General features: G+C 44.6%; 1 protein-coding gene across 1 annotated transcript in view; it reads left to right on the forward strand.

Moving 5' to 3' along the window:
* Positions 1 to 5,702: 5,702 nt before the first annotated feature.
* Positions 5,703 to 15,287, forward strand: part of quob (quattro b) — a 32,958-nt gene continuing 23,373 nt past the window's right edge. Inside the window, exon 1 of the mRNA XM_080846041.1 lies at positions 5,703 to 5,823. Coding sequence (XP_080702167.1) covers positions 5,821 to 5,823 — 3 coding nt within the window. The 5' untranslated portion in view covers positions 5,703 to 5,820. The remainder of the gene's footprint in view (positions 5,824 to 15,287) is intronic.

Genomic DNA, 15,287 nt, shown 5'->3' on the forward strand with positions numbered 1-15,287 from the left:
TCTATTCATCAATCTATCTATCTATCATATATATCTATCTTTCCATCCATCTATCTATTCATCTTTCCATCCATCTATCTATCTATTTATCTATCCATCCATCCATCCATCCATCTATCTATCCATGTATCTATCTATCTATCTATATCTTTCTATCTGTCTGTATCTTTCTATCTATCTATCTATCTGTGCTATTCAAACAAAGAGAGGTGTTTAAAGCACTGTGGCCCCATCCTTCATCATGCCGGAGCATCTGTGCTCATGAGAGCTCTGCCTGCTAAGTCCCTGCCAAGCCGAAGTTTAGGTTAGGATGCCCTTCCTCCGACGAAGGCAAAATAATCCCCTTTTCCAGTCCAGGAGACGCCATCAGGAAGTGATGTCATCGCTCTGCTGGAGATGGGCAGACGCAGATAAAAGAGGAACAAAAGGGGAAGTCCCCCCCCCCCCCCCACCCCACCCCACCCCAGCGGCCTGCCCTGTATGACTATCAGCCCCTGGTCGTGACCACGGCGTCCACATCCATTCACACGAAACTCAAGACGAGTGAAAACAAAACTTATAAACCTATTTTCTTTTGTCTTTCGTCTGGCAATTGTCCCACAGCTTCAGAGAGAGAGAGAGAGAGTTCATAGACTTCCTTCAGTGAGCGCCCAGGCCAGAAATAAAGCACAAGGAAATGAAGCCCAGCTGTGCTGTATTATCTGTCATGAGTGGAGAGAGACACCGTGGTGGGCCGCTGCATGACTAATGTTATCAGCACGGACGAGGGTCCAGACCATACGAGACTCGCATCGGAGCACACTCTTTTGATGGGGACTGCCTGGGGAGTATCGCTGAGAGTATCACAGATCTGTATCATTTATATTTGTATTGTGAGTTTGTGTGTTTGTGTGTGTACGTTTGTGTTTTTTGTCTGACTGCCCCTCTCTCTCTCTCTCTCTCGCGCTCTCTATCTGGCAGTGAGTCAATGCATGTATGTACACGTTTTCTCAAGAGTGTTCATTTTTATGTTGTTATGTATGTATGTGAGACTGTCTGGCCTAAACTCAGTGACTCACAGTGATGGTGTTTTTTTTGGGGGGGGGGGGGGGTAGAGTGTTCCCGTAGCCGGGTCTGGAGCAGAGGTCCCCCCCTCACTGTGCAGGAATGGCCCAGAGGGTGAGAGCAGCCACGAGAGAGGGGGATGTTATTTTTGTGGTGGGGTAGGGGGGGGGGGGGGGTGTTGGTAGGGGGTGAAGGTGGGGTAGTGGGGGGTTGTTGGTAGGGGGGGGGGGGGGGGTGTTGGTTGGGGGTGAAGGTGGGGTAGTGGGGGGTTGTTGGTAGGGAGTGGAGGTGGTGGGGGGGGGGTGGAGGAGGTGGGGTAGTGGGGGGTTGTTAGTAGGGGGTGGAGGTGGTGGTGGGGGTTGGAGGAGGTGGGGTGGTGGGGTGTTGGTAGGGGGTTTAGGTGGTGGTGGGGGATGGGGGGTGGAGGTGGGGTAGTGGTGGGTTGGTAGGGGTTGGAGGAGGTGGTGGTGGTTGGGGGTGGAGGTGGGGTAGTGGTGGGTTGGTAGGGGGTGGAGGAGGTGGTGGTGGTGGGGGGTGAAGGTGGGGTAGTGGGGGGTTGTTGGTAGGGGGTGGAGGAGGTTGTGGTGGGGGGTTGTTGGTAGGGGGTTTAGGTGGTGGTGGGGGATGGGGGTGTGGGGGCTAACAAGGGATTTGGATCTGATCCCAGAGACAAGACCCCAGCTGGACAATCAGAGGCAACTTTCAAGCACCACTGCAGTCAGCAGCATTTATCTATCTATCTAGCCATCCATCTATTTATCTATCTATCTTTCTATTTATCTATCTATATATCTATCTATCTATCTACCTATCTATCTCTCTATCTATATATTCATCTATCTGTCTATCTATCTATCTATCTATCTATCTATCTATCTATCTATCTATCTACCTATCTATCTATCTACCTACCTATCTATCAATCAATGTATCTATCTATCTATCTATATGTCTATCGATCTATCTATCTAGCTAGCTATCTACCTATCTATCAATCAATGTATCAATCAATCAATCAATCAATCTATCTATCAATCAATGTATCAATCAATCTATCTATCTATCTATCTATCTACCTATCTCTATCTTTCTATCTACCTATCTTTCAATCAATGTATCTATCTATCTATCTATCTATTACTCTATCTATCTATCTATCTTTCTATTTATCTATCTATATATCTATCTATCTATCTATCTACCTATCTATCTCTCTATCTATATATTCATCTATCTATCTATCTATCTATCTATCTATCTATCTATCTATCTACCTACCTATCTATCAATCAATGTATCTATTAATCTATCTATCTATCTATCTATCTATCTATCTATCTATCTATCTATCTATATGTCTATCTATCTATCTATCTATCTATCTAGTTAGGTCTCTACCTATCTATCAATCAATGTATCAATCAATCAATCTATCTATCAATCAATGTATCAATCTATCTATCTATCTATCTATCTACCTATCTATCTATCTATCTTTCTATCTACCTATCTTTCAATCAATGTATCTATCTATCTATTACTCTATCTATTTATCTATCTATCTATCTATCTATCTATCTATCTATCTATCTATCTATCTATCTATCTAGCTAGCTAGCTATCTACCTATCTATCAATCAATGTATCAATCTATCTATCTATCGTTCTATCTATCGTTCTATTTTCTATATTCTATTCTATTTTTCTATTCTATCTATCATATACTGTATATCTACTCATCCAACCATCTATCTATCTATCTATCTATCTATCTATCTATCTATCTATTGACGCGAAGGGTCAAGTGAGATGATCAAATATGTGAAAGAGAGAGAATGACAAAAACATGTATACATTTATGTTTGTGTATGTCTATATGTGTGTGTATATGTGTAGTCTCTTTTTACATGAGACAATTATCACTGAGCCCTGTTGTCCTCCTTAGCTGATGTCAATCTTGTTGTGACTGACTTCGGGGCCCATCTCTGGCTGTCTGTGGGTGCACTGGGGCTGTGACGAGCATCTGGCTCTCATGAAGAGGCATCGGCGGAGCGTGTCGATCCCTTTGATCTGACACATCCTCAGCGGCGGGGAAAATCTCATTTTTTTGGACTCATCAGACACACACACCGAAAACAGAAGAGGGCAAACCCACACTTCTCTTACAGTCTCTTTGTTCGAATCCCTCTCTCCGTTTCTCTTTTCACTCTTTCTCTCCCTCTCTCCGTTTCTCTGTTCACTCTTTCTCTCCCTCTCTCCGTTTCTCTGTTCACTCTTTCTCTCCCTCTCTCTGTTTCTCTTTTCACTCTTTCTCTCCCTCTCTCCGTTTCTCTTTTCACTCTTTCTCTCCCTCTCTCCGTTTCTCTGTTCACTCTTTCTCTCCCTCTCTCTGTTTCTCTTTTCACTCTTTCTCTCCCTCTCTCCGTTTCTCTGTTCACTCTTTCTCTCCCTCTCTCCGTTTCTCTTGTCACTCTTTCTCTCCCTCTCTCTGTTTCTCTTTTCACTCTTTCTCTCCCTCTCTCTGTTTCTCTTTTCACTCATTTTTTTTTTAACGTTTCATTCTCTCGGCCTCACCCTGTTGAGAGGTCTTCACTCCAACCGCAGAGACAAAGGGAGAGCGCGGCTACCTGCTGGCTCCGAAAGCCACAGGTTTGAGGGGCTGTCAAAACATCTCCTTACACCGTGCTCCTCGGAGACGCACATCTGTGCACACATCTGGGAGAAAACTTTGCAGGAAGACCCCTGACTTTCACCATGACAAAGAGAGAGGGAATGAGAGACAGAAAGAGGGGGGTGGAGAGAGAGAGGGCAGGCGAACAGCTGAATTACATTCCAGTCCTAAAAGAACGGTACCGAATGTAGGCCATGTACATTCTTGCGAGGAGTTTTGGTGGAGAAGTGATCACTCTTCGACTTCTCTCTTTCACACACTCTCTCTGTGTCTCGTGCCCCCCTCTCTTCCTCCCTCCCTCCCTCCCTCCCTCTCTCCCTCCCTCCCTCCCTCTCTTCCTCCCTCCCTTCCTTTCTTCCTCCGTCCCTCCCTCTCACCCCTTCTCCTCTTTAAGAGTGTCAGAGGACTGGAAGAGGAATGGTAACTGACCCTGAGTTTAAAACAAGTCTCTCTGTGTGCATGTGGGTGTTGTGTGTGTTTGCGTGTGAGAGTTGTGTGTGCACGCATGTGTGTGAGAGACTTGAGACAACATACACAGAAATGTAGGGTGTAACTACATTCCAGGAGTGTGGAGTGTGGAGGTGGACATAGAAATGCTCTCTCTTATTCTCTCACACACACACACACATATGCACATGCACACACACACACACACACACACACACACAACACACACACACACATGCACACACACACACACACACACACACACACACACACACACACACACACACACACACACACACACACACACACACACACACACATACACATGCACACTCACACACATATGCACATGCACATACACACAAACACACATACGCACACACACTCTTGTTCACTCTCTCACACCCTCTCTGTGTCTTTGATGTGTCTTAAATACAGGACAGTGGCTGCATAAAAGCTGGCCAGAGGAAATGAATGCACAGAGGAACTCTGAAGTCTCTTGCTCTCTCTGTGATGAGAGACTGATTAAAATAGAGGTGTGTGTGTGTGTGTGTGTCTCTCTCTCTCTTTTTGTGTGACTGTGTGAATGTGTGTTTGTGTGTATGTACTCACACCACACACACACACTGAGGACCTCTTTCCAGAGAGATTAAAATAGAGAAGGGGGCTCTGAAGGAGGGGTTGAGCTCCTTTTAACTTCTATGAACTCTTCCAAGAATGTATTCATAGTGTGTGTGTGTGTGTGTGTGTGTGTGTGTGTGTGTGTGTGTCTGTGTGTGTCTGTGTCTGTGTCTGTGTCTGTGTGTGTCTGTGTGTGTGAGTGCATCTTGATTTGAGAAGAAATGTTTGTACTCCCATTCATTTGTACACAGGTGAACTTTTGTATATAGGCAGACATTAAGGTTTGTGTCGGTGTGCATAGTTTGTGTTGTTCTGTGTCCGAAAGCAAAAACTGATCTGTGAGACAGAGGGAAAGAAAGTAAAAAGGCAAACAAAAAATAAAGACAGAAAGAAGAATGTAAGAGATAGAAGAAAAAGAAATATAAGAAGTTGGGGAGGAAGAAAAAACACAAAAATGACAAAAGAAAGACAGGAAAAGGAAAGATTACAAAAGAAAAAGAAAGAACAGAACAGAAAAGAGTGCGATAGAGATCCAGAGTGGCTGCTGAGAAAAAGTATAAAAATGGCTTGAGGGGGATTTCCTCTGAAAGAGAAAGCCTTTCTCCTCCCCCTTTCAGTCTCTCTCCCTCTTACCGACACACACACATGCATACACACACACACACTCCCCCCCCCCCCCCCCCCCCTCTCTCTCTCTCTCCTTCCAATTGTCTGTGTGGACAGAGAGCAGGCGAGCAGGCAGTGGAGCAACAGGCTGTCTAACGCTCACAGCCTGCCACTCTTAGCTCTGAGGCTACTTGTGAAAACTCTCGCCAGGATGGGAACTCTCCCGTTTCGAGCCGTCCTCTCCCAGACACACCCCTGGACGCTCCTGCCGCAAGGGCACGCTTGCGGAGACGAATGATCATGGGAGGAAAACAAACAGGTCTCTGAGGAGCAGATAGCTCTTCTGTTTTTGGTTTTGGTGTTTTTTAAAAAGGACTGGAATATCAGACGGAAAATAATGACAACTGGATAAGTGACAAACTGCCGGCAAGATGGTTAGTATAAACTTGAGTTTCTTCTTCTGCTTTCCGGATGCAGGTCTGTTTTTTAAACCTGTTCCACTGACCCACTGACTGCCCGGGGACTGCTGTGTGTGTGTGGTTGGGATGGGTACCTAAAGTGCAGGCTTTCACCAGTCATTCTCAGTACTCTTTTATAAACGTTTTACTTCTAAACTTTACTACGTTACTGGTTTGTGTCCAAAGTTCTTGAGTGCACTTTGTCTTTGGAGTTTAGTGTTCTCATGGGGATCTTTCCTTATGTTTTGTAAACAATCTGTTCAACCGCTTAGCTTGACATGCTCAGCTGGAAACACCTGTTGTTATGGCTTGTTGTATCAGAGAACACATCTCCAACTATCAAGACAACAGTTGATCACATGGCACGTTTTATCAAGTTTTATTTTACACTATCACACCTTTTACAACTTTGGACTTTGTTCTAAAAGCGTGGCCAACCTGAGTTTGAAACTTCTGGATTTCTCCTTTGAGTGGTCCCCGGGTGTTCTTCTTTTAGTGGAAGAGAGAAAGAGAAAGAGCGAGAGAGAGATGTGTGTCTTTGTTTTTGTTGCGATAGCAACACTCGAGTCTTGATGGGAATAATGTGAGCCGTCCAGATAGACAATGCGGGTGGCTGCGCATCGGTTAAACACTTTGGATCTCCTAGTTTTGGTGTTGTTCTGCATTGTTAACTCTGCAGTGGTTCTGTTGTTCTCTGATAGTTCTTGTCTCTCGGTGGAACTTTCAAAAGAAGTAAATTAGCCATACTCCTTCCTATGGAGAATGTTTATAGTTGGGATTCCTGTTCCTCTGGAAGGGTTCTTATGAGGTTGATGTGTTTGGAAAGTCAGAGAGCTCTGAAATACTGCTCAAGCTCAGGCTTGAATCAACACACATATGCCAACACAAGGACACACACACACACACAAGTTCATAAACTCTGAAGCACATGACTACATACACTTGTGCATAACCACACACACTCACACATACCTATGCAAACATGCACAAACGTATGCAGAAACACACACACTCAACCACACTCACCCCCACACACACACACACACACACACACACACACACACACACACACACACCACCTCTGTGGCTGTCACTCACAGGTTTCTGTTTGACTGACTCCTCTGTGTTCAGTGAGGGTGCCTTGGCTCCATGACGGATGTAAACCCTGAATGACAGCCCGCAGACTAAACCACTTAACCAATCAGAATTATTGAATTATCCTACGCTATGTGTGCGTGACCCAGATTTGTACTATTCTTTAACGGAGGTAAAATCCCAGGTTTGCAGTACAGTTGGGTCATCCATGTCCACTTAGCTTGTCTGGTGGGAGTTTTATAATGTATACGCAATGGCTATGGCCATTCTCACTGACCCTCCTACGCCAAGGTTAACTGCAGAACATGTTTGTTCAATTTCCATCCAGTCCTAATGACATGGCTCAGCACAGGGCTAATTTGAATTGTGGTTGTGTGTGTGTGTGTGTGTGTGTGTGTGTGTGTGTGTGTTTTGGTTCCCATCATCCTACTCCAGATTCACGTTTGCATAAAAACTGTCTACATACAGAGACACTACAACACACACACACACACACACACACACACACACACACACACACACACACACACACAGACACACACACACACACACATACAAACACACACACACACACCACACACACACACACACACACACACACACACACACACACACACACACACACACACACACACACACACACACACACACACACACACACACACACACACACACACACACACACAGCAAATAGAATAATGAGACATTCCCAGAAAAACTGCTTCACACAATGAGATGATGACAGGATGGAACTGTCCACTATTAAACAGATACACTAGCTGACTGTTTTACTCTCTATCGTGGCTGTATATAATCTGAAATGAAAACAGCAGTTTGAAATGTGGCACAGCAGTCATGGAATGGCCTTGGAGAAGTTTGATGGAGGCCTTTTCAGTGTTTTCTGCAAACCTAGAGTTAGAGCCTTGCAAAGCTATTTCCAGACCTACTACAAGTCTCAAAGTGTCCAATTCTGTGTCTCATTAATGAGATGCACATATGCACACACACACACACACACAAACTCAGGCACGCACACACAGATACATACACTCACACATACACTCACACGCTTGTGATTACGTATAAACAGATAAACCTAGATTGTGCGGGCTTGGCAGTGGATGCGCAGGTCAACAGACATTTGGCAGCATTGGGCAGATTCACAGCTGCCCTCAGACTAAACAGCCCCCCCCCCCCCCCCCCCCCACCCTCCCCTCTCCCTGCCTCTGTGCCTCTGTGCCTGATCAGCACATCAAATCACATCACACAGCAGCAGCAGCAGCCTCTGGAGGATAGTCCAGTCAGCAGCTGATCAGAGGCCGTCTAACATGAACATTACGTGAGAGGGCTTGGGTGTTAAACTGTGAAATGTCATCATGTTTGCCAATCAGTGACATTGACATCAGACAGTACGACATACTTGGAATGTAGACAGCCATAGTTTGGCTGGGCTAAGTCATGTTATGGTGTTATGGAGAGGACCTGACAAAATGCGAGGTATCTATGTAATATGAAAGGCTATAACACAACTGCAGTGTTAACAAATGAGTGTTACAGTGATAAGGAATGTATGCTGTGTTAGAGTAAGCAAAGCGTAACCATTGGATAGACATGGGGGGGGGGGGGGGGGGGGGGGGGCATTGCTTACAATTCTATATTTATATGCCTTAGCATGCCTCTCTGTCAGCCTGTGCTGCCTGCATTGTGACCACATGTCATTATGTTATCAGAAGAACAGTGACTGACCTTTGATTTATATATTCTGCTTTAATTAGTAGTACTTGTATTTATTGCTGACATCTAGGCCTAGATTAAGGCATTAGGTACATAAAGTGTTAGGTAACCATGACGATGCAGAACCACGCAAGGTGGATTTAAAGTGGCATTATGTAGTAATTTTACTTCAGGGTTAGGATAAGCAGTTTTACCTTAATATGACAGCTTAAAGAAAATTGGGGCGCTACAATGACTTCTAATATGGAGAAGCGCTTCCGTGCCATTGCCATACCAGGGTCCGTAGGCATATACTGCGTTATGTTGGTTTGCCTGAAGCCGCCCGGTTTCTACTGTCTGCCGAACTAGTAAGTAGCTTATTTGCCGTCTTGCTTTGTCTTGTGTTGCACTTGCTTGATGTTTGACTGTGTAAGGACAGTTGTTGACTAACTAGTTTGTAAGCACATTTCAAGAGGTTTTGCTAGTTTTAGCCACTAGCATCTCGATAGCGATTAGCAATTAGCAATTAGCAATTATTCTGTTATGCTGCTTAAAACGAAATCACACAAGTCTACAATTAGGAGGGGGGAGTCACACACTTATGTTTTTCTTAACAAACGGAAATAAATTGAAAATAAATAGGACATAACGTAAGACCTATGCATTGACAGGGTTCATAAAAGGAGAACATATATTTAACATATTTTCTGCTGTATATTGGGGGGGGGACGGATAGGTATTTTCTCAGTATTGGGGGACACACGACCCCCCCAAAGAATGCATGTTTACGCCCTTGAGAGTAAGCCATATGGGACCATACAGCTCTGTTTCAGAGTCACTTATGAGGCTGGGCCAAGCCGCTCCCAAGTGACAACTTGCTTTGGCTTGGTTCCCTCTTGTTATCTGTGATTATCGCTCATCTGTTTGACTTTAAGGACATGAGGCTAGGGTTGGCCAAATGTTGAACCTGAGGGGTTACACACGGCAAACAGTTTATTTATCTGAAGAGAAGAAAAGAGAAAAGAATTGGAAAGAAAAAGTAAACAATAGACAATTACAGAAGAGCCACTAGCTTTGGAAACCCCCACAAGTCCAGCTACTGGACACGGCACCCGCCCTCCTCAGCTACAGTGGCCGAGGAGTTTGGAATGCATGAGAGGGGAACAAACAGCATCTGTCGACTGTCAGTCTTAGACAAGCCCCTCATACAGACACACACTCACACACACACACACACACACACACACACACACACACACACACACTTATAGACACTGTTAATGTGTCCACTCCGGCACTGCTTCCCAGAAACACAGACACACACACACACACACACACACACACAGTCTTTAACTTCGCTGATGGTACCCCTATTACTTTGCTGCAAGTGTAAAAACATTTAGCGAGTCGTTTTTTGGGCCAAGCCTAAAAACAGATCCACAGACTGAAAAACCGGGCCCTTGAGGTATCCAACTTTCCAGACTATTTAGCCTGGCAGATCACACTGTACGTAGAACACCCTGAAAGCAAACAAACAAAAATGTTTCCATTTTTCCAGCACTCTGCAGTCCTGAAACAGATTCACCTGATAAAAGCACTGTTCCCAGGGAGGCACTGGAAGGGGTAGGGGGGTGGGGGTTTGGGTGGGTAAAGTTTTAGAAGTGGGTTTGAGAGCAGAGATGGCTTTGTTTTGTCATGCTAATTGAGTCGGCTAGTACAGCAGCTGGAAGAATGCCAAGCAAGATGCATTAAGGAAAAAGAGAAAAAAAAGAAAGGAAAGAAGAAAAAAAGGAGCTAATGAAAGCAAGTACAAAGATGTTGATGTCGCTCTACACAGGAATTCAACTGTAATCAATTTTGTATATTCAGGAAATGTTTTGCTTGTAAGGTTGTACATTAAGCCCTCTCAAAAGTTAAGACTATTTGAGGAATATTTCTATCTCCAAGATATTAAAGTACACTTAACTATTTGACAGGGCCCTTTAATGCCTCTGTAGCTTCTCCAACTGTCAACTTGCCCATTTATGGCTTATACATCAACACCGGAAGCACCAGATTTTCTTTCCTGAGATTTGAACCCGCTGAGGACCCGTATCGAGTTACTCATAGATACATATAGAGGGAACCGCCAAGCACCCTGGCTTAATTGTATGACAAACAGGGCCACACAGACACAATGTGTGGTGGGTTGCCAGATGCAAGGCTTGCTATTTGCATGCCAAATCAGTGGTGAGCTCTTGCAAATCTGTCTGGCAGTCTCCAGTGACTCTGCAGAAGGAATTACTCAAAGCCCTGATGATTTACCTGTGTTTGGAAAGGGAACACATGGTCAGGGAAGTTTAGTACATGCACCAATGGTCCAATTTTTTTTGCACAGGACATCAGGATGTTTTCACAAGACTTTCACACTCACTTACACGAGGAATATGATAGCAAAGAAAAGTGCTGAGATGCTTTTTTGGCTTTTAGCTGTTTACTTAGTCTTAGGCAACAACAGAAATCTGACGCCGAATGCCAGTACGAGCCCTGGGGTTACTGATTTTCCACATGGAGGAAACAAGACACACAATCTATGGTTTGTGAGGGATATTAACTTTTTAACCGACTCACTGTCACAAAGAAGAAGCCCATGTTGCATAGGCCCTCAGTCCATCGGAGATAAATACATAGCCTGGCTACATCTGAGAGCCATAGGATAGAGAGGTAAATAGAGTGATAGAGGTGTGGACAGGATGGATGGATGATGGACGAGTAGATAACTGGACAGGCGCTGAGTTCTTTCTGGGTGAGTGAGTGAGTGACAGAGGTGGACAGACTGGCAGATGTCTGGAGGGCATTTTCCCGGGTGGAGTCCAGTCTCCCTCAGTTTGAGGGGGTGGAAGGATTTAAAGTGGGCTGACCTGCCTCGACAGTAAAGCTTTCGGCCCCCTGACAAAAAGCACCCCTCTGAGCGGATTTAAACAAGAGTGGCATCAATACAAAGACAGCAGTGTCTCCCCTGAGTGTTTCCTCCTCCCCCCGTGAAGAAAGACAGTGCAGAGGAGAAGAGAAAGAGGGAGAAAGAGAGAGAGAGAGAGGAGAGAGAGAGAGAGAGAGAGAGAGAGAGAGAGAGAGAGAGAGAGAGAGAGAGAGAGCATGTTGACATCAAGGGGGGTCTTGCAGTTTGACAGGCTGGGATGACTTTCTTTAAGTCTGCCAGGGTTTTTATTCTTTTAATTTAATGCGTTGAATCAGAGGTGGTAGGCAGGAATGATTTGACTGTGTTTTAAGGCCTCTCCCTTTGTGTCCAAGGCTTTCCTTTTTTATGGAACATCAAAGATGCATTCACAGTTTAGAGAAAAAAGAGGTTTTGGCCGTACCCCTTTGCGTGACTGCCAAAAATGAGAATCTGCGAGCAATCGGGGGTTATTGACTCAAGAGAAGGAGAAAAACATGCCTTGAAGAGTGTGTTGCAACATATTTTATGTGATGTTTCAAAGAGGTCCAGTCTGACTTCTGTAAAAACCTTCTTTTGTAACACACCATGTGCACAGCTTTAATTTGCTGTGAGGTTTTAAGCTTACATTGTAGTTACATTGTGTTCTCGTGTCGTATGGGAGTTAAAAGAGATAGCATGCAGCATGCTAGCACTACTGGCATCTTTTAAAATAAATGTTCAAAATGTGGGGGCAGGGGGCGGGGGTAAGAAAGTGAACAAGAGGTTACTTTTGACACAAGGTCTGCACACCTAAGCAAAACTTCCCTGTCAATCTGTCCTCAGGCGTTACAGAGGCTACAACCTCCATGACAAATGCACCTTTCAGTTAGGGCTCAACAATGCGTGTTGAACAAAGACTGCTGTCAGCTCCTGAAGTCGGCCCAGGCCTTTGTGCGGTGGTCCTGGGTTCACACAGGGCAAGAGCTCACACCAGCTCAAAGATGTGACAAAGGTGTTCAGCTACAGACTGTTCCCAGAGAGCACATGCAGTTGAAATGGCCTCTATATCTGTATAGCAAACTAGATATGCTAAACCATCCTCATTGGTTGGAATCATTTGGCTTCTTGATATCTATGGTGGCGATCTGCTGTCTTATGCTAACATTATTGCTAATAGAACTTAGAGCTGCATTAGGGAACCTTTATAAAAAATAACTTTTTTCATATTGGCTTAAACTGCCACCATGTCCATGTAATGTCATGGACATGGTGGCAGTTTAAGCCAATATGACAAAAAGTTAGTTTTATAAAGGTTCCCTAATGCAGCTCTAAGTTCTATTTGCAAAAAAAAGTACACGAGTAGTAGAATTCACTCCATAGCTCAAAGTGAGTACAACTTCCAGGTCCCCCCCCTTCCTCTCCTCCCTTTAAGTGCTTAAATGTTTGTTTTGATAAGAGTTACTGTTGTGAATAGTGCTAAATAAGCGGTAAACCACTTATGAGAACATTAAGCTGTGTGAGCACAGGCACACATAAATATCAGAACCAACACCAAGCCAATAAGACTGCCTGGGCACTTCTCAAAGATATCTTCAGCAGCCTTTAAATAAAACAACGCTAACCAGTAGTCTTATTATAGGAAACAAACACTGCAACATCTCAGTAACATGAGCTATACGCTACGGAGTGTTACTATAACCATTATCCCCTTGTCTTTATGGACACTTTTTTTCGGGAAATCAAATCAAACATAAATCAAGCAGCCCTGTCAAGCAGAAATGTGGCTAACTCAGCATTGGCTTTTGAATCCTTTCAGGTCTGCTCACCGAAGAAATTGGGCTTGGCCTGACCGAATGAGAGGGGGGCTACCCACAGCATGTGCCTGAGCATTGATTGACACTTCATCGAACACTCTTCCTGGCTCTGATTGGTTGTTTCGGTTTGGTCGCAGTGGATTTTTTTTGCATATGACTTTAGGAGCAATAGGTGGAGCCAGAGGAGACAGTTTTAGCAAATATAACAAAAAGTTATTTTTATAAGAGTTCACTTCTGCAGCTTTAATGGGCAGGTTTTGAAAATATTCTCATATTCCATCCCATTTCAGAGTGCATACTGAGTGAGTGCTGTCATCCATACTAACGTCAAATCATAATGTCAAGCACTACTCAGCTCAACTCAGGCATTCAGAATATGCAGTAACCATTCACAGTCATCTGTTCATTGTTTAGCTGAGTTTCTGAGGTAAAATATGCAGTTTATGTATGAGCTGAAATTCCATCCCTCACTTCCTGATCCCATGGAGACGTCTTTTTTTTTAAGCTGCTGTCAGAATCAGTGAAGCTGTTCATACCTGGCATTAGACTGCGTCTCCACATGCTTCCACATGCCATTTGTGATTGGCCCTCACTCCCCTGCCCTATATGGAAATAAACATGAATATCATGCATTGTTGTTTTTAACCACCAGGCGGAGGCAGCAATGTGCTCCCTGTGCCTAGTCTGGTAGAATTGAAAACAAATAAATTAAAACAATACAGACTGGGTCTATTCCTTGGCAAGTTCTAGGCAAACCAAAGATGTTTGATGTATTCGTAATATATCTCTATGGTTTTTATTTTTATTTAAAAACAAAAAGCGCAATGTTCTTTTTATAAATATGGCACCATTGACGGTGTAGTTCCGCTTACACAGAGGACGTATGTGTCCCAGGACACCAGGACACATACAAACTGCTTAAAGAATGTCACCATATGCGTCCCAAACCACGTCCGAATTTGGCCTAAGCGATCAGATCTCAATGCATTCTCAATGCGTCTCGAGTGCATTCGCTTCTGTACTTAGAGCTGTCCACTTGTGATTGGATCGCCCCAGATGCATGTTAGCGTGAACAGCCTCAATGTGGTGGGCCGACTCCCTTCGTCCTACCTACAATTGTGTATCACATCAGCCTGCAGAGAATAACCTGACAGCTAGTGAAGAGTTTAGTTTGGGTTATGTGTGTGTTTTTGTGTGGGTGAACACCTTAGTGTATGTTGATATCTGTGTATCTGTGTATCTGTGTATCTGTGTGTGTGTGTGTGTGTGTGTGTGTGTGTGTGTGTGTGTGTGTGTGTGTGTGTGTGTGTGTGTTTGTGTATATATGGCTTTTGTGCTTCCCTGGACCGAAGCTCTGTTGAACTGCATATGGCCCCCTGACTGGCTGGAATGCTGGCCGGGGCGATGGGTGTAATCGGAGCCAAACCAGAGAGAGAGAGAGAGAGAGCGAGATTGAGCGGTCGAGTGAGATCCCTGACACGGCACTGCTGGCTGGCTGGCTGGCTGGCTGACTGACTATGAAAGAGAGAGAGAGAGAGAGAGAGAGAGAGAGAGAGAGAGAGAGAGAGAGAGAGAGAGAGAGAGAGAGAGAAAGAGAGAGTGAGGGTGAGGAAAAGAGAGTGAGGAGAGGAGAGAAGGAGAGAGAAAAAGAGTGAGGAGATTGAGGAGAGAAGGAGAGAGAAAAAGAGTGAGGAGAGAAGGAGATGAGGGAAAGAGAGAGAGGAGAGATGGAGAGAGGGAAAGAGAGAAAGAGGAGAAAGAGGAAAAGAGAGAGGAGAGAAAGAGAGTGAATGGACCTGTCTCTGCTCCAGAAATAGAGTGATGGCTATTAACTGGCTGGGTGAAGCAGCGGCCAGGGAGATAAGGCAGAGCCGAAGCAGGCGCATGCAAACACACACACA

The sequence above is a fragment of the Sprattus sprattus genome, assembly GCF_963457725.1.
Source record: "Sprattus sprattus genome assembly, chromosome: 10".
NCBI classification, from domain to species: Eukaryota; Metazoa; Chordata; class Actinopteri; order Clupeiformes; family Clupeidae; genus Sprattus; species Sprattus sprattus.